Genomic DNA, 23070 nt, shown 5'->3' with positions numbered 1-23070 from the left:
TGTGGATAATGGCTCTCACTGTGGTTCGCTGGATTCCCAAAGCTTTGGAAATGGCTTTATAACCCTTTCCAGACTGATAGATCTCAATTACTTTCTTTCTCAATTGTTCCTGAATTTCTTTGGGTCTCAGCATGATGTGTAGCTTTTAAGGATCTTCTGGTGGACCTTACGGTGTCAAGCAGCTCCTATTTAAGTGATGCCTTGATTGTGAACAGGTGTGGCAATAATCAGGCCTGGGTGTGGCTAGAGAAATTGAACTCAGGTGTGGACAGCCACAGTTATGGTATGTTTTAACAAGGGGGGCAATCACTTTTTCACACAGGGCCATGATGGTTTGGATTTTTTTTCACCTTTAATAATAAACACCTTCATTTACAAATTGCATTTTGTGTTTACTTGTGTTGTCCTTGACTATTGTTTAAATTGGTTTGATGTTCCGAAACACTTAAGTGTGACAAACATGCAAAGGAACAGGAAATGAGGAAGGGGGCAAACACTTTTTCACACCACTGTATATATTGCAGCTTACCAATCATTAGATGTGGTGGCTGCATGTTTTTTTTTTTTTTTTTTGGTGATATGGCCAGTAACACACCTCCTGTATAAAAGAGACACCGCACTGGATGAATGAGCACATGAGGCATATTTGGACAGTAGCATTGTTTGGGGGGATTGAGACTGTTAGATGTAGCAGATTTAAATACACTAGTGTAACTGCCCTGTCCTTAACTGGGGCTACTAGTCAAACTTAGTTCTGATGTGTGGTAGACAACCTAACTGATTTATAATCTACTTGTTCATTAGTTTTTTCCCCTAAATTCAGTGGAGTTGTGGTTTCTGCCTTCAGGCAGTAGATGTCACTGGTAACTCTGGTATTTGCATAAGAAACTGCAGTAAAACAGATTTATGAATATTCATACTTCTTCTAGCCAACCGTAGGAGGTTTGTGGGCACTGATGCATGTTGGGGCAGAGTATAAATATTTGGCGAGGGCCAAGTGAACTCTCTCTTCCACCCAGGCTCTGGGTCTGGGGTGGGTATATGAGGAGCAGCTAAGTGATTAGGCAGGCCTAAGGCCTTAGGCCTGTACATGTGCTTGGAGCAGGAGAAGTCTGCCTGTCCAGTGTGTTATGGTGCTTGAAGCTCTGTGGTCTAGGAGCCTGGCTGAGGACAAGAGAAGAACATGATATCTCAGATGAAGTACCAGAGGTCACTCTTCCAAGTGAGGTCCTCGGTGAGGAACTTGTGGAGAACCTGGGAAAGCATCAAGATGGCATCTCTGAGACTACTGCTGCTCCTACCAGAAAGATGTTTTTTCGGCCCCCTGACTCTGAATAAGACCAAATGCCCATCATGCATACTGCCAGGACTTTTTAAAGTAGAACTAAAGGCAAAACTTTTCTATTCATTTTGGATAGCTTGGGGAGATTTCCCTTTACTTCCTGTTCCACAGCCAAAACAGGAAGTAAAAGGAAATCCATATAAAGTGAGAAAATCTCTGGTTGTCACTAATGTCCCCATTAGCATATTTATAGCTGTTCTGGGACAACCCAAAATTTTGGATTTTCTTCACTTTCGATGTTAACAATAAATATGACAGAGAAGGTGTATCCTAACGGGGATGCTAACAACTACAAATTTCTTTAATTGGGTCATACATAATTTTTCTTTTTGAGACCATTGTTTAACATCTTATCTATGTACATCAGAAAACACAGCCCTGAAGATGTGGTATACAGTGAAACATGCAGACAAGGGTTTCCTGGAAAAAACAATTTATATCACTGATGTTACACTGGACCTTTTTTGGAAATTTAACTGTACACTATATGTGAATGGTACTGCATCTTCATAAACAGACCATGTTTGGTCTTTTGCTTTATTTAATATGATATTTATACATTTTGTATTTTATATACAGTGCATATATCTTGTGTCTGTATTAAAGTTACTGAGTCTTGCATGCCACATATAGAGTCCTTGTTGGTCTCTGTGCATTTTGTTAGTGAGAACTTATCTATGAGGCATACATTTCTCTTTGTTAAAGGGACCCCTAGAAATCTCTGGAGTAGCTATTCTCAACCAGGGTTATATGGTACCATAAGGTTCCTCCAGACATTGTCACAGCTGTTCCTTAAGCTAAGGCTTCCCGTTTTATGGTGCCTGCATAGTTCTGGGTCCAACTCCCGTTGGCATGGCCAGCTGAAAGACACCAATAATCGTTTTAGATGGGTGTAAGGGGTGCATTTTGACCACCACTGTACAGGGACATTCTTCCCAATGGCCACACATGTTAGGAGGCATTTTCCCCATCAATTCCCAATGCACTGGTTTTGGCAAGATCTGAAAATGATTTTAAGGGTTCCTCTGAGGTAAAAAGTTTGACCAGTACTTCTGCTTTGCCCACTGAAGTTATGTTGTCCTATGCTATATCTACTTCTGTTTGTGTACGCTGTACTTGGAATTTGTTTTTTCTTTTTCTTTTAATAAATTGTTTATGAAAATAAAAAGGTTGAGAAGTATGGTCTGCAGGGACAACAGGGTTCCACACAATCGTGGTAGAGAAAAGCTGTTCTAGATGGCCAAGTTCAAAAGTTATTTGAACATTTGCAAGCATCCTCCCTGTTTGTTTAGTCCATCGCACACAGCTTTAAGATGTTGTATTTTAATGTCAGTCACTATGTTCCTGAACATTTACTAGACACATTGGGGTTGACTTACTGACTAAAGGCAAAAAGACTGTGCACTTTTAGAGTGCAACTGCACTTGCAACGTGCACAGTCTGTTTGCCTTCAGCCACCTCATTATTCACACTAAAGTATTACTTAATGCAGAACTTCATGATTTAACCACACCCAAGCCAGCTGGGTTCACAAGAAATGGGCAGAATGTTGCCAGTGTTGTTGTGCCTAAAGAGGTTTATTTAAATCTAGTAGCAACACAGTTGTGTATTACCCTTGGTCCTTTTTATTTGCACTAATAGTTACATTTTCAGGACAAACTTTCAAGGTATACACCCTTTTTCAGGCTACGTTCACACTGGGGCAGGGGGTGTTAGCGGTAAAGCGCTACTTTACTATTTAGTGGCGCTTTACCGTTGTAATAGCGGTGCTTTTCAGCCGATATCGGCCGCCTAAAGGGTTAATAGTGCCTGCAAAGCGCCACTGCTGAATCTCTTTGCAGGTGCTTCGGCAGAGGTACCCATTGATTCAAATGACAGGGGTGTGTAGGGGTGGTGTATTCCCCACTCCCGCACTGCCCAAATGATGCTGCTTGCAGGACTTTTTCTAAAGTCCTGCAAGCACACTGAGCTCTCACACTGGGGCTGCAGAGGGGGGCGTTTTTCAGGCGTTTCACAGGCACAATTTTTATCCCAAAAGCGCCTGAAAAACGCCCCAGTGTGAAAGGGGTTTTATGGTCAAAGCAATACTTAACCTTAGAAGAAGAGACTACACCAAAATCTTGCTCTAAAAATTTAACTGTTAGCGCAAATAAAAAATTCAATCAAAAAGGTGTCCAAAATCAGACCTAAAAGTAGGTTAGAAAGAAATGTCAGCAAATGACTTTCACTGATTAAGTGATGGGAAACAATAGAGAGGTAGACTTGAAGTGATACTAAACACACTGTTTAATTTATATTGACCCTTCTTTTTCTGTATGTGGATGGAGCTTCTAGTCCTCTGCTGCTGGTCACATGTTCAAAAAAAAACAGTTTGGGATACAGAGTAAAAATAAATAAATAATACCAATAAATTGCTTAAATTGGCATATAAATAAATATGTTATTATTTTGTGGTGTGGGTGGAATTCTGCCAGTCACAGGCTGTGTCATACCCCTCCAGCCTGTGTCTTAGAATTATATGGAGGTGAAGTCACCATTAATCTATGTATCTATGTAATATCCTGCCCCTATTGTGTTTAGCTGGTTAGTGGGCATGGAAGAGGAGGGAGGGAGTGGGCTGTCATTTACCACTGTGTACACGCCCACATGTGTGACTTTAAAGTCACATGGGCTGCTCAGACGTGATAGGGAGGAAATGCTCAGCATAGAAACCCACTGAAAACTGAGCACGTGCAGAGTTGCCACCACAGCAAAATCCCTAGCTGAATTAGGGACATGAGAAGAAGGTGGAGATAGAGAACAGTGGTATAAACCTTTTTTTTTTTTTTGCAGACTACAGAAAACAAATCCAATGGTGACTGAGTGTGAACAGTATTTGATACAGCATTTATTGATCATTTTTTATGATGTGGGTTTAGTGACACTTTAACATAACCTCAAATAATCATTGTTCATTAAATTTAAAGTAGTTGCCTAGCACTATTAGAAAACAGAAAATAAAGTATTATTTAAAAAAAAATCTATACATTTTGTTGTGAGTTAATGCAGCTTTTGTGTTATCAGATCTAAGTTTGTAATACACTACTCAGTGTTCCTCTTTTTAAATGTATGCTTTGCATTCGATGGAAGTATATTTGAACTTTTGATTTATGGTGTTGCATGAGCAACATTGGCAATAGTTCAAGTAATTTTAGCAGATCATATATTCTTGTTGTATTAATTCAAAATAGTGTAAAATAACCACATTATTTCACATTAACATGGTAGCAGAGTCTGCGTGTTTAAAATCCGGCAGGCAGGGTTAAAATCTGTTGACAGACCGTAAAGGCCTCTTCTGTCATAACTGTCCCCCTGTCTGTCAGCTGGTAATGTGATCTGAGAAGCACATGCACAACTCTGATCACATTTACAGCCCTCTCTGTTTGCTGTGGCCATGTCACTCCTGTGCGCATGCGCGGGAGGGCTGTCACAGCAGCCCAGCCACTCAAGCAGCCTGAGATAGGAAACCCAGAAGGAATCACCTGGGGAAGATGAAAGCGCTGGGGGAACTGGGACAGCTCTCCACTGGAGGGTTCCGTTTGAAGGCAAGTCTGTCATTAAGTGTTAGTAAGCGCTGCATACTAGTACTTTATGGCTTAAACCTGCAAGGGGACAGGCTTATTTATTTTTTAGGACTGGACTTTACTACTGCTTTAAGGACAGAACTGGACAGCAATTACCATTTGTAGTCTCAGAAGATTCATTTGAGATACTTATATTTCATTTTAACTCTATTTTACACTGACTGTAGGTATCGTGTGTCTGAGTAGAAAAGCTTATGAATGCCTTTTCCAGACTTCTGTATGGAAAAAAATATGGCAACACTATCATCTATTATACATAACACATAAACACTATGCTACTTACATTATTGTCTAACACAAAATCAATAAGATTAAAACATATACCCTACATTATATCCTCACTGACTGCAAATGATAAATAAATCAATAAATACGTGAATGTTTGTTTGTCCTGGCATGTAGGAGTCCTTAAACAGCAGTATGGACATACAGACATAGAGCAGCTTTAGAAAAAAGCACAGTGGTGTCCTGAAGCCAGCAAAGCACTAATAAAATGAAAAAGAGGAAATGGGGGGAAAAAAAACATTATTACACACCCCTACCTTATAATTTTTAACCTTCTCTTATGCTTCGGATTTTGTAGATTCGTGTAACTCCAATCTTTTGAAATCATCATTTCTCTTTCCTATGACGTCTCTTATTAACACTGGAAGAAAATGAAAACTATCAGTGCATTGCTCTTATGTTCTTTCATTATGAGGCAACTGTAGATGTTGCTAACAAATGCACTAAAAGACTTATTTATTGAAATTTTGCAGTTATTTGTCCTATAAAACTGCGTGTACATTCGTTCTAGGGGTCAAAATCAAAATGTATTAGGCTATTTTCTCTCTAGGTCAATTGTTTTTCATTCCCCTAGAATAGTGTAGCCAATTGGCTTGGGACACAGACGGTACTGGCATTTACTACAGTGATCCTCCACTTCCACAGGAATCAGACAGTTAAAGAATATGCATACTTATATTGGTCCACAATGGACCAAAGTTACAATGCAAAAATATGCATTCCTTGAATTCAGCTTTAAGTTATGTTTGAAGTCTTGTGGGCACAATTTGATTTCTTAACCACTTTCAGATCGGACCAATTTGCTGGTCAAAGACCAGACCACTTTTTTTGCGATTCGGCACTGCGTCGCTTTAACTGACAATTGCGCGGTCGTGCGACGTGGCTCCCAAACAAAATTGACGTCCTTTTTTCCCACAAATAGAGCTGTCTTTTGGTGGTATTTGATCACCCCTGCGGTTTTTATTTTTTGCGCTATAAACAAAAATAGAGCGACAATTTTGAAAAAAACGCATTATTTTTTACTTTTTGTTATAATAAATATCCCCCAAAAATATATAAAAAACATTTTTTTCCCTCAGTTTAGGCCGATACGTATTCTTCTACATATTTTTGGTAAAAAAAAAACGCAATAAGCGATTATTGATTGGTTTGCGCAAAAGTTATAGCGTTTACAAAATAGGGATAGTTTTATAGCATTTTTATTAATAATTTTTTATTATTTTTTCTTTACTAGTAATGGCGGCGATCAGCGATTTTTATTGTGACTGCGACATTGTGGGGGACCCATCGGACATTTTTGACACATTTTTGGGACCACTGTCATTTATACAGTAATCACTGCTATACAAATACAGTGATTCCTGTGTAAATGACACTGGCAGTGAAGGGGTTAACCAGTGGGTGGCAGTGTAGGGGTTAAGTGTTCCTAGGGGTGTGTTACTAACTGTGGGGGGGGGGGTTGGGATTTCATTTAGTGAACACTGATCTCTGCTCCAATCACATGGAGCAGAGATCAGCGTCACTAGTTGCTAGGCAGAATGAAGAAATGCTGTTTACAACGGCATTTCTTCATTTGGCCGCTCCGTGAGACGATCGCAGGGATGCCCGCGGTGATCGAGTCCGCGGGTCCCACGACCAGACTCACGGGGGTCCCGACCAGCGCGGGAGCACGCCGCCCGCGGCGTGCTCCCGATGGCAGGGTGGCAAATTTAAAGGGACGTACATGTACGCCCATTTGCCTGCCCGTGCCATTCTGTCGACGTACATCGTCGTGCGCTGGTCGGCAAGTGGTTAATGAATCAAGCCATATAAAACTTCCTGACAAAGTCCCTGGCTTTTTCTCTACCTAATTTCTTTCTGCTAAAGAAATGTATTTTCACCTTACCTATTGCATTTTCACAATATAAAATATTATAAAATAAGCCTAAAAGCCAACAGCGAGAGAGTGACCACAATAGGTTTGCAGACCTGCAAACTTCCCTGGAGGGATCTTAACATGGGAGTACTTTGCTACTTGTCTTTACTAGTTTTCCGACTGTCATGAGGTGGTACACATGCTCCTGTCACAAAGTATTTTCTATAGTAATTATGTATGTAGGAACTGGGGAACTGGAGAAAGTGCAGAGAAGGGCAACCAAACTGATAAGAGGCATGGAGAAACTCAGCTATGAGGAAAGATTAGAGCAACTGAATTTATTCACTCTTGATAAGAGGAGATTAAGGGGGGATATAATCAACATGTACAAATATATAAGGGGTCCATATAGTGAACTTGGTGTCGAGTTATTCACTTTACAGTCAACAAAGAGGACAAGGGGGCACTCTTTAAGTCTAGAGGAAAAGAGATTTCATCTCCAAATACAGAAAGGTTTCTTCACAGTAAGAGCTGTGAAAATGTGGAATAGACTCCCTGCAGAGGTGGTTCTGGTCAGCTCAGTGGATTGATTTAAGAAAGGCCTGGATTATTTCCTAAGTGTACATAATATAACTGGGTACTAACATTTATAGGTAAAGTTGATCCGGGGAAAATCCGATTTTCATTAGCAAATTGGATCATGCTCTGCTGGGATTTTTTGCCTTCCTCTGTATCAACTGTGGGTATAGAATTGGGTATATGGGATTGTATGATATTATTTTTTTTTTTTTTTTGTGGTTGAACTTGATGCACTTGTGTCTTTTTTCAACCTAACTATGTAACTATACTGTATACTAATGAGGAGGTGGAGGCATTGGCTACAATACTTGTGAAGGGTTGTGTGGGTCCCTAGGTTCCTGGATCATTTGTGGAAGAGAACTATTGTAACCTATGGTTTGAAGATTATTCCTTTCCCAGGCTCAACTTTGAGCAGATGATCACACAGGATGTCCATACTACCCTGTTTACTCCAGACTTACCTGGCCTCACTGATGTCAAACTGGGCTCCAAGGTTTGCATTAGGCCTATTACATCCCAGAAGGAAGGAGGTCTCAAATTAATTAACAAAAATAGTGGAGTTGGGGGTCAGAGGATTTGCTGAGTGAGTCATCAAAGCTCAAAGTATTGGTTACCAAGCCCAATGGAACCCTACAATTCTGCAAGGATTTAGGGAAACCTAATAAAACCTCTATTCAACGCCTTAAGTACATGAACTTATGGAAAGACTAGGCCCCCGCCTGTTGCATCACCACAAAAGGGTATTGGAAATACCTCTAGCTAAGGCACCAAGGAGGAAAAACACATTCTTCCAATATTGAAGAATGTCTTTGGCCTACTGGCAACTCCAGCCACATTCCAACGGGCAATGAATGGTTTATACACCGATATTTGAGGTATGCCTCGGTTTACTTAGATCTCATATTTAATGGGGATTGGGAGTCTTACATACCAAAGGCTAGATAGTATTGAATTTCTTGAAGAAAGTGGGGTTCACTGTAAATCTCAAGAAATGTGCTGTAGGGATGTAGGTAGCAAAGTATTTCAAGTACATTGTAGGAAAAAGCTTTTCTAATCTGGCCCCACCCTGTTAAAAAAATGACAGGTATGTTCATTCCTAAATATCATTAAGTATTACTGCCAATGTGGAGTAATGGCAATGAAATGTAATTTCTCAGTCTAAGCTAACCAAGACTGTGAAAAACCAATGCCATTGTTTAGTGAGAATGCCTGATAACAAAATGGGTCTGGATTCCAGGATTCTGATATTATCTGTTGAAAAGAAAGTTTACACTGATTTCCAATGATGCTTCTTTGACATGGATGCGCCAGAATAAGGAGGCTAATGCTTAGGAGACTTAGTGGTTTCTAGCACTACTGGAGTTCAGGTTTGTAGTCAAACACAGACCCGGGAGACAGCATCAAAATGTAGATGGTCTTTCCCATTGTCTAGACCTCTGAGTTGGGGCTGGGAAATGGGATATTGTGCCAGTCAGTAGGGACATATCCTGGATGGCAGATAGCTATCCCCTTGTTTTTTTTTGGAAGTGTGTCCTTACAAATATAGACAAACATTTGTTTTTTGTTTTTTTACTGTTCACTGTGCACTGCACTTTGGGTTGTTCCCAAAAAAGCAATAGAGGGGAAATCTTCCAATATAGACACTAGTACTGATGACTCTGGTGACAACCAGAGACTTCCTCACGTTGGAGGGATTTCCTCCCACTTCCTGTTTTAGCTATAGAACAGGAAGTAAGGAGGAATCTCCCCAATGGAAAAAGAAAAACTGACAGGGGGCTTATGGCCCTTACTCTAACCAAAAAACATTTAACCTTTAGTTTAGACTACTCTGTACCGTGTTGCCAGATCTTATTATTAGGCCGCGTACACACGGGCGGATTGTCTGCCCAACTTATTCCGCTGAACCGTGTTTCAGCGGACAATCCGCTCGTGTGTGGGCTTCAGCGGACTTTTTCAGCGGACAGTCTGACGGACTAAGTCTTTCGGAATTTCCGTAATTTTGTCCGTCCAAACTTGGCTTTGTCCGTCCAAACTTGGTTTCAGCGGACAGTCCGCTCGTGTGTAGGCAAGTTGGACGGACTAAGTATGGCGCATGCTCAGAAAGGATTTACACGGCCGAAGGTTGCATTGCAGTGTATTGGACGTCGTATTTCTAGTCCCGTTGTACGTGCTCTATACGTCATCATGCAAGCTTTCAGCGGACTGTCTGTTCATCGTGTGTGGTTAAGTCCGTTCCTTCAAAAGTTGAACGGACTGTCTGTCGGATTGTCTGACGAACTTAGTTGGGCAGACAATCCGCCTGTGTGTACGCGGCCTAAGTTGTAAACTAGATTTTAACACCGTCTGTCCTAACAAAGTGTTAAAGATCTAGAAGCTAGGCTTTTTCATTGTATGTTAAGGAGGGGAAGCTCAATGTGTCCCTATTTGTAAATGGGGACACAGAGCTACCTTTCATTTCATATTGTTCTTCTCTAAACAAATACCTAGAAAGGTAAGAGTTTTTTTAAATAATTTTTAGGTATGTGCACGGGAACATAGAACAAATTTGTCAAAATTGGACTTCAAAAATGAAAATACACTTTAAGAGGCAGCGCAGGGTTAATGAACAGGGGAGTGAGTCTTTGGTGTATGTAGCTGCCCTGGATTTAGCACAGATAAGTGGAGGTTTATTCCTGCCTTTTTAGATGAAATTGCTGCTATGTCTTTGGATTTTTCATTTTCTCTATGGGCATTATGCTATGGAAGTAATCCAGTAACTTTTGTGTTCAGGGCTTTATTGAGTTGTCATAGAAGCATTACATAGGTTACATAGTAGGTGAGGTTGACTAAAGACACAAGTCCAACCTATGTGTGTAATTATATGTCAGTATTACATTGTATATTCCTGTATGTTGTGGTCGTTCAGGTGCTTTTCTAATCGTTTTTTGAAACTATCAATGCTCCCGGCTGAGACCACCGCCTGTGGAAGGGAATTCCACATCCTTGCCTGTCTTACAGTAAAGAGCCTTCTACATAGTTTAAGGTTAAACCTCTTTTCTTCTAATTTTAATAAGTGGCCATGTGTCTTCTTAAACTCCCTTCCGCAAAAAAGTTTTATCCCTATTGTGGGGTCACCAGTACTTTATTTATAAATTGAAATCATATCCCCTCTCAAGCGTCTCTTCTCCAGAGAGAATAGTCCTCACAACCTTTCCTCATACTTAATATCCTCCAGACACTTTATTAGCTTAGTTGCCCTTCTTTGTACTCGCTCCATTTCCAGTACATCCTTCCTGAGGACTGATGCCCAGAACTGGACAGCATACTCCAGGTGTGGCCAGACCAGAGTCTTGTAGAGTGGGAGAATTATCGTTTTATCTCTGGAGTTGATCACCTTTTTAATGCATGTCGATAATCTGTTTGCCATGTAGTTGCCCACCCCTTTCATTTGTTTAGATCTTTTTGCAAGGTTTCCACATCCTGTAGACAAGTCATTGCCCTGCTTAGCTTAGTATCATCCGTAAATAAAGAGATTGAACTGTTTACCCCATCCTCCAATTCATTTATGAACAAAATAAATAGGATTGGTCCCAGCACAGAACCCTGGGGGACCCCACTACCCACCTCTGAACATTCCGAGTACTCCCCATTTATCACCATTGTTAATAAGCATTGTTTATGTTTATTTGATGTGAGTGAGGACAAACCTGTGGAGGTCACAATAGACTTTGTATTTGTAATGAACATTTATTTTGATGTCCTGCGTCCCAGCTAATCCCTTGACTTTCACAATATACTGTATTATAACATACCCTATAATTAGAAAGGTACATACTGTACCTGTACACTGTATTTCTCTGAGTGTTTGGGTTTGTACTAAGCCCCTTAAGGAATTTTCAGAATATACTTACTGTCCAGGATAGCTCTTCCCAGTTCATTCTTCTTTAGTGTTTTCTCTACTTCATCCATAACCCATGGTATGAATACAGTCTCTACATCTAACATACAAGCAAGAAATGTTAAAATAAATTAAACATGAACGTTTTAAATGATAAGCAACAAACAGAAGGTGCAAATAACCATATCTGTAAATGCTGTACAGTATATTTTAAAAATTCTGGAAAATACATGAAATTGATGAATAAATACCCTTTGTAAGTCTGTTTTTGGTACCATTTGTATTTGCTGCTCATAGCAGGCTTGGTCCAGCAACAATTTCAAAAGCCTTTTATGAACTAGTAGTAAGCTGTTTTACTAAAGAAGTTTAGAATTCTAACACAATAAATTGTGTGAATATTTACTTTAATTACCCAGTCATGTGAGAAGCAAATCCCTGTATAGGTAATGCTTAATTACCTATTTCATCTGCACTTGATTGGGTATCAATCAAGTGCAGATGAAATAGGTAATTAAGCATTTACTTTTCATGTGACAGGATTTTACAGGATTTTCTTTAGCATTTGTACAGCAGTAGTTTTGAGAGTTTTTACGCACTTTGTAAGCATTTCAATTGGAGTTTATTGGGGCCAAAAATTCTTGGAGCTACAACTCCAACCGACACTACACTCACATGTGAACAGGCACAATTGAAAAACATAGGATTTTTGGATGTTGAATAGTTTGGAGCTGCTCCTGCACGCCTTTCAGTTTAAGATGTGTGCCACTGCTTCCCCATAGAGTAACATGCGGTGTAGACTGGCTAAATGTAGCTCCACATGGCTCCAGATACATAAACATAGGATGCTGTACAGGCCATAAAGCCCTTGTAAACAAGATCTTAACCACTTCAAGACGAGGCATTTTCTGGCACTTTTTGTTTCCATGTGAAATTCCGTTTTTTTTGCTAGAAAATTACTTAGAACCCTCAAACATTTTATATTTTTTTAAAAGCAGAGGCCCTAGAAAATACAAATTGTGGGTTTTGCAGTTTTTTAGGTCAAATGCAATTTTTGGGGGAAGAAAATACACTTTTTTACATTTGTAATGCAAAAAAAAAACACAATACATAACCCATTCTTTTTTGTAAAATATAAAAAATGATGTCACGCCGAGTAAATGGATACCAAGCTTTAAAAGCCTTTACAGGTTATCACTTTATATCTACAGAGGAGCTCTAGTACTAGAATTACTGCCCATGATCTGAAATTCGTGACGATACATCACGTGTGATACAATTGCTGTTTATGTACATGCATGCGGGAGCGACGCACGTGTTCGTCTTTGCATGCTAACATTTTTTTTTATCACTTTTATTGCTGTCATCAGGATAGAAAACATCCCTTGTGACTGCAATAGGCATGTGACAGGTACTCTTTATAGAGAAATCTAGGGTCAATAAGACCCCAAATCCCGCCTTTGCACTTGAAAGCATTCAAAACACCAAGATTGCCATTTTGAATACTTTTGATTTTCAAAAAATGGCATTGTTAACATCCAAGTAAACCCGAAGTGATATTATGTCATCGCTTCCAGGTTCCCATAGCAAACGCCCAATCAAATCCGATTCCGGATTTGTATGCGTCTCCGACTAGCCGGCAGATGTGCCGGTGTTCTGACACAAAGTGTCCGCCTATCGGTGAGTGTCCGGGCCGTACTGCGCAGGCACATCACTTGCGCAGTACGGGGGACAGAGGGTCCCTCGCCATGTAAGAGGGTCGCTCGTCGCGCTTTACTCGCCACGCTTCGGGCACGGCCTCGCTTCGTTTGGCTCTTTTATATTCTAACTCTATGTCCACTTGGATGGTGGAGCTTGAACCTGAACATGCTGGCGCAGGTGTCCTTCTTCTTCGGAGATGTTCGGCTTCTCGGCAGACACTATGTGATGGGGGACAGTATCTGATAGGACACCGGCTAGTAGCTTGGGTCTCTCAGTGGGACAGGAGAGCCCGAGAGAGCCATGGAAGGCGGGGGCTGGCATCCCTTACTGCTACGTGTAAAAGTATTTGAGTGGCTAGATAGCTGTCTAGGTTGCTATTTCAAGAGAGCTGACTGTCAGCTCTAAAAAGCAGTACACCACTTGAACTGAAATAGCGTAGCAGGTACGTGATTTGGTGGCAAGTGGTTAAAGATTTAAAACAAACCCTTATTGAGCTCTATAGCTTCATATACTTTGAAGTAATTCACCCTTAAAGACTTCAATAGGTTTCCAACATCTTCAGCACCTAGTTTACATATGAAGACTGGCCAGCTGACACATTTTTGCTGGGAGATACAGCAAGTGGATAGGAGCTGCGATTCCAATACTTCTTTAAACTTTCAGAATTCATTTCTCTATAGTGGCTGCGCTACAGAGGTCAGTGAGGACTTGTTTTAACTACTTCAATACAGGGCACTTTCACCCCTTTTATGCCCAGGCCAATTTTCAACTTTCAGCGATGTCACACTATGAATGACAATTACACGACCATGCAACACTGTGCTTATATGAAATTTGTAAAAAAAAATTCACACAAATAGAGCTTTCTTTTGGTGGTATTTAGTTACCACTGGATTTTTTATTTTTTGCTAAATTAACGATAAAAGGCCAGAACCTAAAAAAAAGTTGTTATAAAATGTAAATAAATATTGTTTCTTTATAGATTTAGGCCAAACTGTATTCTGCTACATTTCTTTGGCGAACATAACCCAAATCAGTGTTTAGAGTCCACAAGCTATGGTATATATATCTGAAAATCGATCAATCCTGATGTACTGATGGCTAATTTCTTGAGGCTCGAAAACATCAGGACAAATATCTCCCAAAAGACCCCTTCTTGGAAAGTAGGCAGTCCAAGGTATTTCAATAAAAAGAAAGGAGTGGATGCATACATACCCAGTATTTGTAGTGGGTAACACTGACGCTTTTCGGGAGACAAGCCCCCTTCTTCAGAGCTTCATCGTTTTGAGTTGTGATTTTAAGGGGTTATATTTCTTCTCTTGTTTGTGAGTACGTTTTTGGCATTTTAATAAATTGACTTTTTAGTGTTAAAGGTAATGCACTAATCGTTTGTGCCCTCCTTTCTCTTTATAGTAGTGTTTTGGTGCCTGTAATATTGCCACACTATTGGATGTGAGACTTAGCAAGTGCTGAGGTTTGACTGAGTATTTATTTTGAAGTATTTAATAATGGGCATGGCGAGCTTTTTTAAGTTGTAATTTTTTGTCACAATTGTTTGGATATCAAAGAAAAAAAAAATACCATCAGTCCTGACCTCATAAATGCGTTTCTGGAAGTATGGTCAAACATTCCCATAGACACACTCCTAAACCTTGTGGACAGCCTTTGCAGAAGAGTTGAAGCTGTTATAGCTACAAAGGGTGGGCCAACTCAATATTGAACTAACACTGGGATGCCATTAAAATTCATGTGCGTATAAAGGCAGTTGTCCCAATACTTTTGGTAATGTGTATATATACACAGTGGGTATAGAAAATGCCAGAATAGTACAAATAGCTCCCAAATGACTCCTTTTTGGGAAGTAGACAGTCCAAGGTATTTAGTAAGAGACATGGCAAGTTTTTTGAAGTTGTAATTTTGTCACAATGTTTTTTTTAGAATGTTCTTTTTTAAAGCACACTGTGACCAGAGCAATATAGTGTTACCATAGTAACACTGTACTACGCTAGGGAAGTGATCCAGATTTTTTTTTTAATGCTTTTTTTGACTGGTATAAGCAGCCATTTTTACTGAATGAAACTGATTCATTCAGTGTGTATTGTTGTGATTAGCTGTGACATGGTACAGATGGGCGGTTACTGATCCTGTGTGTACCATATGATTACTGCGGCTGGTACACTGATCAGTTATGGGCATGTTACACAGTAACATTTAACCGCCCTTTTTTCCATAAGTTCCCATTTTGATGTTTATACTTCTGGTTTTTATAGGCTGCAGTATAAAGTGCCGCAACCCATAGTGCTCTTTCAGCAACCTTTTTTTTAACTTATTAAAATCGATAAAAGCTGAAATCTGATTAGATTACTGACCTGGCCAGCTCTCATCATGTCATACAAATGCATAATATACACACACACACACACACACACACACACACACAAGGAATGGAATGTACTATTTACACAATAAACTATTTTATTTCTCCAATTAAATGGAACGCACATAAACAATATGTCAGGTTCCACTGCCTTTCAGCAATCCAAAGTCTTTGTGCCAGGGCTTACTTTCATATGGACAGCTATAGAAATGATATATTGCTTCCAAGGCACATACTCTGCATTGTGCGTGAAAGTACACCTCAATTATCAAAGTCAATAAGGTAGGCAGCTGATAATCATATATTGCACTAAAAGTACAGTGTTTATAACCTTGTGTTAGGCCGATACTAGAACTAGGACTTATTTGGTTTATTACTGAATCCAGGAGATCAGCTTGATAGTCCAGATAGTAGTAATTTCAGAGGGAGAGGTCAGTTATGACAGCCTATATATCTTTCTTTTGACAGGTTTTTATTAAATCTGTTTAACCACTTCCCCCCCGGACCATTTTTCTGGCCAAAGACCAGACCACTTTTTGCGATTCGGCACTGCGTCACTTTAACTGACAATTGCGTGGTCATGCGACGTGGCTCCCAAACAAAATTGACGTCCTTTTTTTCCCACAAATAGAGAATTCTTTTGGTGGTATTTGATCACCCCTGCGGTTTTTATTTTTTGCGCTATAAACAAAAATAGAGTGGCAATTTAAAAAAAAAAACACATTATTTTTTACTTTTTGTTATAATAAATATCCCCCAAAAATATATAAAAAAACATTTTTCTCCCACAGTTTAGGCCGATACGTATTCTTCTACATATTTTTGGTAAAAAAAAATCGCAATAAGCGATTATTGATTGGTTTACGCAAAAGTTATAGCATTTACAAAATAGGGGATAGTTTTATGGCATTTTTATTAATAATTTTTTTATTAGTAATGGCGGCGATCAGTGATTTTTATTGTGACTGCAACATTATGGCGGACGCATTGGACATTTTTGACACATTTTTGGGACCATTGTCATTTGTACAGCAATCACTGCTATACAAATGCAGTGATTCCTGTGTAAATGACACTGGCAGTGAAGGGGTTAACCAGTGGGTGGCAGTGTAGGGGTTAAGTGTTCCTAGGGGTGTGTTACCAACTGTTGGGGGCTGGGCTTTCATTTAGTGAACACTGATCTCTGCTCCAATCACATGGAGCAGAGATCAGCGTCACTTGTTGCTAGGCAGAACGGGGAGATGCTGTTTACAACGGCATCTCCCAGTTCAGCCGCCCCATGAGACGATCGCGGGTATGCCTGCGGTGATCGAGTCCGCGGGACCCGGCGGCATTTCAGATTGGACGTACCTGTACGCCAATATGCCTGCCCGTGCCATTCTGCCGACATACATAGGCGTGCGCTGGTCGGGAAGTGGTTAATCTGCTTATATTTTGCCTTTCCAGATACTGCTTCCCCTCCTCATCAACATGCTAACAACTGACAACCTGAAAACATTTCCATTGTTATTACATAAACCTTTTTTTAGACCAATTTATGTCATCACTGGTTCTCTGTGCCTCTCTATGCAATGCAAGCAATCATGGCTGATGGGAGGGACTGGCAAAGTGCCATACATAGTATCCTAAAAACATCACAGAACCCTGCTTTAGTACTCCTTAAAGCGGAGTTGCACCTAAAAGTGGAACTTCCGCTTTAAGCACTCCTCACCCCCTTACATGCCACATTTGGCATGTCATTTTTATTTTATCTTTTTGTGGGAGGAGTGGGTAAATGGTTTTGACAGGTACTTCCTGTCCCATGCTTTTCTTCCGGCGACTCCTCCTCTCCCCTTAGGCAGCCCCTCCCTCTCTGCAATCTTCTGAGACACGTCACAGGTCCCAGAACATTTCCTGGCCATTAGGAGAGCGCAATGTGACTCGCGCATGCGCAATGTGCACCCGACTGAAGCCACAAGCTGTCACAGCTGGGTGCCCACACTTGCAATTACAGCGCTGTGGAGAGGCGGGGGAGAGGAGCAAGGCTTTGGTCAGCCGCATCGCTAGACCATGGGACAGGTGAGGGTCTGTTTATTAAAAGACACCAGCTACACTTTTTGTAGCTGCTGACTTTTAATAAACGTACAAACGAGTGGAACTCCGCTTTAAAAAGCCCTCAGCCCTGATGCAAGCAGTGGGCTGGATCATTGGTGGAGTTATGCAGGCATTCCTAGGCAGAATGCATTTGCCTGCAGAATGACTTGGGTAATGCCCACAGCGATGGCGAGCCTCCATGATTAAAGGAACTGAAATCTAATGAATGAAATGGGATAGGCCAGGGACAGTCAGGCTGGGGAGGAAAATGCTAGATGATGCTATGTCTTCCAATCAGTAAATAAATATGGCTCTACAGTAGGGATGAGCTCAGGCGTGTTCACATGGAACACGTGCAGAGGCCGCCAGGAAGTCGGCGCTGCGCTGCGAACACGCCTGAGCTCATCCCTACTCTACAGTATATGATTTGCTGCAGCTTCTAATGTACACCGTGAGAAGCTCAGTCTGCAGTGAAATAAGAATAAGCATTTTCAGTACAGGAGAGGACATGACAGGTAGATGACAGTATATATACTGTATATGTCCATACATGATCCATGCTGTTACATTCTATAAAAATATCCATAGTTCTTGGTCTTGATTTTACAGTTAAACCCCTTCCACTTTTTAGTTCTTTAGTCTCTCTAAACACATTGGGGGTTATTTACGAAAGGTAAATCCACTTTGCACTGAACGTGCACTTAGAAGTGCAGTCGCTCTAAACCTAAGGGGTATATCTGAAATGAGGGGAAGCTCTGCTGATTTTATCATCCAATCATGTGCAAGCTAAAATGCTGTTTTTTATTTTCCTTGCATGTCCCCCTCGGATCTGCAGTGAATTTGCCTTTAGTAAATAAACCCCATTGCAACCGTCCGGATTTGTTATCTATGTCATATTTCCATTATGCTCAGGGTATGATCATATTACTTAAAAATGGTATCTTTAGCTCATAGGTATTATTTGCAAAAAATGCTGCAATTATATATTTTGCTTACAATAACATCCACTCTGTGGATGTGGCAGACTGAGTGCAACTTAGTCACTTTTTCAGTCACCTACTCAAATTAATTTTCTAATGGTTCCACAGACCAGCACAAGAAACAGAAATGCTGGAAGCCTTATCGTTAGTAGACTTGCAATGTCATTATTTGACAGATAAAACACTGCCACCTACTGCTGAATACAGACATGCTTTATTATGAAAAAAAAATGATATAAGTGTGTGTGCGTTATTTTTACAGTGTTTTTAATCCATTAGTCTGTGACTGTTTCCAATGGTTATAATGTATGTAAAGCCAACACATTTTTATAATTTTAGGATAGAATAGGGAAGGGCAGAACCCTTGCCAGGTTTTTATTGTTTTCTACTATTGCACCCTGGAGATTCTTCCTCTGTCACCAGAACTGAAAGTGAGGGAAAATCCAAAACTGTCACAGGAACAGAAATAGAGGGGAAAAATTCCAATGTGTACACTTCAAGTGACAACTGTCTAAAATTAAATTTCCTTCACCTAAATCCAGCCATAGACGGTTTGATTCAAATAATGTATGGGCAGGCTGAATGTACACAAGTGGATCGATCAATCAACTTGGGTACAAACAGCCTGTCGGATTTCACATGCTAGTATTGCCAGCAGCTGTTATAGCCACTAGCAATAATTATTGTGTTCTCCCGGTGGGGGCGGCTTCCCCCGCCTCCCTGCCGGGAGAACACAATGGCAACGCATGTTTGCAGGAAAGAAGATCTCTCTGTCTATGGCCAGCCTAAGTTCATGTTGAGTCTACAAAACAGGAAGTGAAATCCCCCCTATGAGACACAACAAAAAGCCTGACTGCAGATAAAAGTGTTCTTTACTTTATACAAAATGAACCAATTTCCGCCCCGCAAAAGTAAATTTACTGCGGCAGGACAGCACACGCAGGCTCAGTCACGAATATATACGTGATTGAGAATGCCGTGGTTTAGGAGAACACCTCCTGTGACCGCTGTGTCCTAACAATGTAAACAACCCGTCATGAGTGGCTTTTCGTTCATGAACAGCTTGCTTACTGTTTTGACTTGTGATTTGCGCAGAGCAATCATATGGTACTTGGCTACCCGTACCATGTGATTAGCTTGGCCAATCACGGATCAAATCAAAATCAAGCTGTTCATGGGAATCCCATTAATGACAACTAAAGCTATTGCTTATATATACACTGATGGGGGACAAGATGTAAAAAAAATGTTGTTAAAAAACAAGGTTTACAAAATTGAATAACACATTATTTAAATTTTGTTTTTGTTTTTTTACATACTGTCATGAGTCAGTATCTCTGATCACTGCCATGCCAGTACTGGTGACAGTAATTTAAAAAAACAAAAAAAAAGTGAAAAAAAAAACAAAAAAACATTTTATTTAATTTCTTCATTTTCTAAAAAACTGTGACAAAATATTACATATTCGAAAAACTTGCCATGCCTCTTACTGAATACCTCAGACTGTCCACTTTTGAAAAAGTGGCCATTTGGGTGGTATTTGTACTGTCCCAGCATTTTAGGGTCTCGAGAAATGAGATAAGCCATCAGTCAATGAAGAAATGGCTGCCCACCATGGCTAGTTCCAAAGTCCTTTATTGGAAATCCCAAAGTGACAGATGTATAGGAGAAAACATTTTGGCATACATTAATAAAGTTGACTTTATTGGATACATTCTCTAACAGAAAGTACAAAATATTGTTTTTTTTTTTCAACATTTTTGGTCTTTTTCATTTCTATAATAAAAAATAAAAAAGACACAGTGGTGATCAAATACCACCAAAAGAAAGCTCTATTTGTTTGAAAAAAAACCGATATAAGTGTAATTTGGGTACAGAGTTGCATGGCGACGCATGTGCCAGTTAAAATTAGCGCAGTGCTTTATAGCAAAAAATGTCCTGTAGGACATGAAGGGGATTAAATCTTATGGAGCTCAAGTGGTTAAATAAAAAAATGTGGGCTTTATTTATATTTTAAAGAGCGCTTCAGTCATTGTAAAAAATAGCTTTCAGTTTGGCAACAAGCACATTAGTTAACATCCCTGGCGGTATGATTATTTCAGATTTTTGGTGCTGAAAGCGGTACAATTATTTTGCATGGAAATTTGGCGTTTTATATTGTAGGCCTGTAATTCTTAGGAATAACTCACTTAAATCTGTCCAAACCAGAGTCTAGCAGACAGGGTATGATAAAATTTGAAAAACAAAATCATAAGTTATAATATAATAAATAACTATAAAGAAGTATACCAAATAATAATAATAAACATTATTTAATAATGTAATCAAATTTGCTCAGTTGCAGAATTGTCACTCTCATAAGGGCCGGTTCACACAGCGAGGCGATGCGAGGCGACACGGCTCGCCTCGCCTCGCTCCCGCAAGTCGCCCCCGTTCTGTACAATGGAACCGTTCTGAGAGGAGCGACTCGAGTCGCTCCGACTCAGAAAAAAGGTTCCTGTACTACTTCTGGGCGACTTCGGGGGCGACTTGCATTGACTTCTATACAGAAGTCCTCTGCAAGTCGCCGCTGAGGTCCCCGCAGGTCGCGGCGAGGCAAGTCGGAGACGCCTCGCCGCGCCTCGCTGTGTGAACCGGCCCTTACTTTCAGTGTTTGATGACGAATCTCCACACAAATCACTATCACTCAATTCTGCAAGTGATTCTAATTTATTATCGCTGTTTTCTAGCTGGTCTAAAATAACTTTTTATGTAAAGGGACAGTTTTGGTTGCTATAGACAATCTCCAGTTTCCAGGCATAAAGAACAGTTTTTATAATATAAAACTGCATGCAGGACACTGGGCAGACCACTAGGGACAAAGGGGATGTGAAATAATTACATACAGTAATGTAATCTGTAAGATTACAGTATACTGTATTTAATGTGTGTGTTTCACTTTTTGAATTTGGCGCCGTGCTCCCTCCCTGTGCGTCACAACGCTCGCAGGGAACGGAGCCCGGCTCTGTGATACATCGAGCGGAGGATGAGCAGCTCGCACTACGGGGAGACATCGCAGGCTCCAGGGGTTCGGGGTTACTGCTAATGGTACTGAATTTTCACCGCGAGCTAGACTTGGGAATACCGCCAGGGGGGTTAAGTAGCACATACTGTACATCATTTATGTAGCAAACTATAATGGGTAAACTGCTAAAGCTTAATATAAAATCTTTGTCCAACTCCTCAGCTAATTGCTAACAAGGTTCAGGTTGATTATATGCCTGGTATTAGCCACATTATGCATGCCTGCAGTTAAGTGGAACTCAAATTGGATTCTAATTTTAGGTGGAGTGGGGCAGGGTTCAAACCCAGGGGGAGAACTCTCCTCATTCATTTTGAGAATCTGAAAAGCCAACTACAATTTTTAGCCAACCAGTCAAGGTCAACTACTAAAGTGATTGATTTACATATTTCTACAAAGAATTCCACAAAGAAGTGCTATAGAAGTTATCCTCTAGGAATCTATAGGAATACATTGAGAATTTTTAGTAGGTGAAAAGCCAGGCTCATCCTGTTATGACCATGGTAGAGTTGGGGGGAGCTAACTCACAGAGATCCAAATAAACTATAGGCGGTCAATCTCTGATTCACTCCACCCAAGCTAGTATAATAAAGAGACAACATAAAAACCATTTACCAAAGATCTCCAGAAAAGTAGACCTACTAGCAGATGATGGCTGATATTTAAATACAGCAGAAATGTCTGCTCAATGCAGGCCTAGAAAATCCAGTGATCGCCTATTTAAAAAAAAAAGTCTTCTCTTTCGGATTGATAAGTCCAAGATAAAACTTTTTAAAGAGAAATAAAATGTAATGCTTTAACCGTACAGCAAACTTGAATCTTAGACACAGCTCTAAAACTTTTTAAAGACCAAATTGAGCTATGTTCCATTCTTCTCAAATTCTATACCACCAGAAAATATTCTTATAATACTTCATACATACTTAAATATACCAGTGTTTGCTACCAATATACAAAAACCCCACTGGATTTATAAATATAGATCTAGTAAGTTGATATAACACAACCATATAAAGTTATAAACACATAATGGGCTTTTCTAGGGCTGCCATTAAAAAGCACTCTGATAAAAGAGTAGTCTATTGTAATGCTAGTGATCATTTAAAGAAATGCTGCCATGGTATTCTAAAGACTCAAAGCTGATTAAGGTTTTACCATGACATAATGCTAAACACAAAGGAGGAAAGTAGATCATTAATTATATTATATGATAATCTGGAATAAAAGCATATAAACTACAGGAGATAGGCATTGGGTGACATTGTTAGCTCATGATATGACTGAAAGGCAAATAGCAGTCAGCAGTCTTAATCCTGTGGC

At 40.1% G+C, this 23070-nt stretch overlaps 1 protein-coding gene across 3 annotated transcripts in view; it reads right to left on the bottom strand.

Moving 5' to 3' along the window:
* RSPH3 (radial spoke head 3) overlaps window positions 1-23070 on the bottom strand; it is a 93342-nt gene that overhangs the window by 5088 nt on the left and 65184 nt on the right. For all 3 annotated transcript variants that reach the window (XM_077486724.1, XM_077486726.1, XM_077486725.1), the window contains exons 8-9: window positions 11575-11661; window positions 5508-5611 (exon numbers count right to left, since the gene is read on the bottom strand). In XM_077486724.1, coding sequence (XP_077342850.1) covers window positions 5529-5611; window positions 11575-11661 — 170 coding nt within the window. In that variant the 3' untranslated portion in view covers window positions 5508-5528. The remainder of the gene's footprint in view (window positions 1-5507; window positions 5612-11574; window positions 11662-23070) is intronic.

Source organism: Lithobates pipiens, unplaced genomic scaffold, assembly GCF_037356315.1.
Source record: "Lithobates pipiens isolate NorthernLeopardFrog02 unplaced genomic scaffold, aLitPip1_a1.2 Scaffold_18, whole genome shotgun sequence".
NCBI classification, from domain to species: Eukaryota; Metazoa; Chordata; class Amphibia; order Anura; family Ranidae; genus Lithobates; species Lithobates pipiens.
Note: the sequence above shows the minus strand (reverse complement) of the source record. Positions and strands in the feature narration are given on the sequence as shown.